The 1,341-nt window shown below is 55.9% G+C and overlaps 1 protein-coding gene across 1 annotated transcript; it reads left to right on the top strand.

Annotated features, from left to right (window-relative positions):
- The first annotated feature begins 17 nt into the window (after positions 1-17).
- On the top strand, positions 18-882 carry LOC108525466 (rhox homeobox family member 2). The gene is made up of 2 exons (XM_017866433.1): positions 18-298; positions 482-882. The coding sequence occupies exons 1-2, from the start codon at positions 220-222 to the stop codon at positions 880-882; spliced, it is 480 nt and encodes a 159-aa protein (XP_017721922.1). The 5' UTR covers positions 18-219.
- The last annotated feature ends 459 nt before the right edge of the window (positions 883-1,341 follow it).

Below are 1,341 nucleotides of genomic sequence, written 5' to 3' on the forward strand. Positions count from 1 at the left end.
AGGCCAAGCCCCTGACGCATGCGCACATCAGCAGGCCCAACCCAGAGCAAAGAGCGGGAAGCAGAGAGGCGGTCTCTAAGTGGATACATTGTTGCTGAGTCTAGACGCCAGAAGAACCTTCCAGGCTGCGACTCACAGTTCTAGCACTGCCTAGGAGATCGTGGTGGCTCCAGCTTAGAATCTGCAGAAGCACACAGCTCCATCCACACCACTCAGGGTATGGAGCCTCTGGACCAGTCTAGCCAGGATATCACCAGCTTGCTCAGCCTTGGAGTCGACTGCGAGAAGGAACTACAGGGTCAGTACCTGAATGGGACTCATGCTTTTGCGAACTCAGGAAACCGAGGTTCCTTGGGAGAGGCGAGTCGACTGGATGATGCCCCCGCACTACCACTGCTCTGAGTGCAGCCCCTCACCGCCTCCTTCCAACACCCTCAGGACCAAGGCCTTAATCTTTCTCTTGGGGTTTCTACTTTTCCAGATATGAGTGCTGTGGTGCTGTCGCTTACTGAAGAGGTCAAAGAGGAGGAAGAGGATGCACAGTCTGAGCCTGAGCAAGGCACAGCAGCAGCAGGAGAAGAGTCAAAGTTGGCAGGAGCCCAAGGCGGAGAAGAAAAAGATGGCGGCGGCGGCGCAGGAGCTCCTGGCCTCCTATGTAAAGAAAACCGCGAGGGCAGCAGCGGCAGCGATGGCGACGATGAGGGCAGCGACCAGAGCGAGAAGGAACCCAGGCAGCAGGATTCGCCCCCACTGGGCGCTGTCGGGGGGCTGGAGCCTGGCAACGCGCAGGAGCCCGGCGTCCACGCCTTCACCCCCTTGCAGCTGCAGGAGCTGGAGCGCATTTTCCGACGCAAGAAGTTCCCCAGCGAGTTCCTGCGGTAAGCCCATTGCTGGTTGGCGCGCGGTTTGCAGGGAGCACGTGCTGCTCCAGGGTGGCGTTTGGCTTTCCCCCAGTCCCTCTCCAGCCCTCTCCAGCCCTCTCCCCTCCTGAACCAAAACCCACCTGGGGCCTGGTGTTGCTGCTGTCCCCTCCCCGCAGACCCCTGGCCCCTGGTGGGTTCTGTAGTGGGGCTATGCCTATTAGGCATCATGCATAATTTAAATGAACCAAGTTGGGCAACTTTGGGCTGAGGTCGGTTATGATAAGTAACTCCTATCGCAGCCGAGGCAGAAATAAAGGTTCGGTACAGCAAGTGCAGGGTCGCATCTTGACCTTATTTAGAATTCTGAGAAGTCTGTCGTTTGGCTGGGTTTCCTTTGGTGTTAATTGTTCTAAGTTTCAAATAGTAAGAACATATTTATCTTGATGAACGATTTTTTTTTGTTATGGGGGGTTATTTT

The sequence above is a fragment of the Rhinopithecus bieti genome, unplaced genomic scaffold (genome assembly GCF_001698545.2).
Source record: "Rhinopithecus bieti isolate Rb0 unplaced genomic scaffold, ASM169854v2 scaffold_56793, whole genome shotgun sequence".
NCBI lineage: Eukaryota > Metazoa > Chordata > Mammalia > Primates > Cercopithecidae > Rhinopithecus > Rhinopithecus bieti.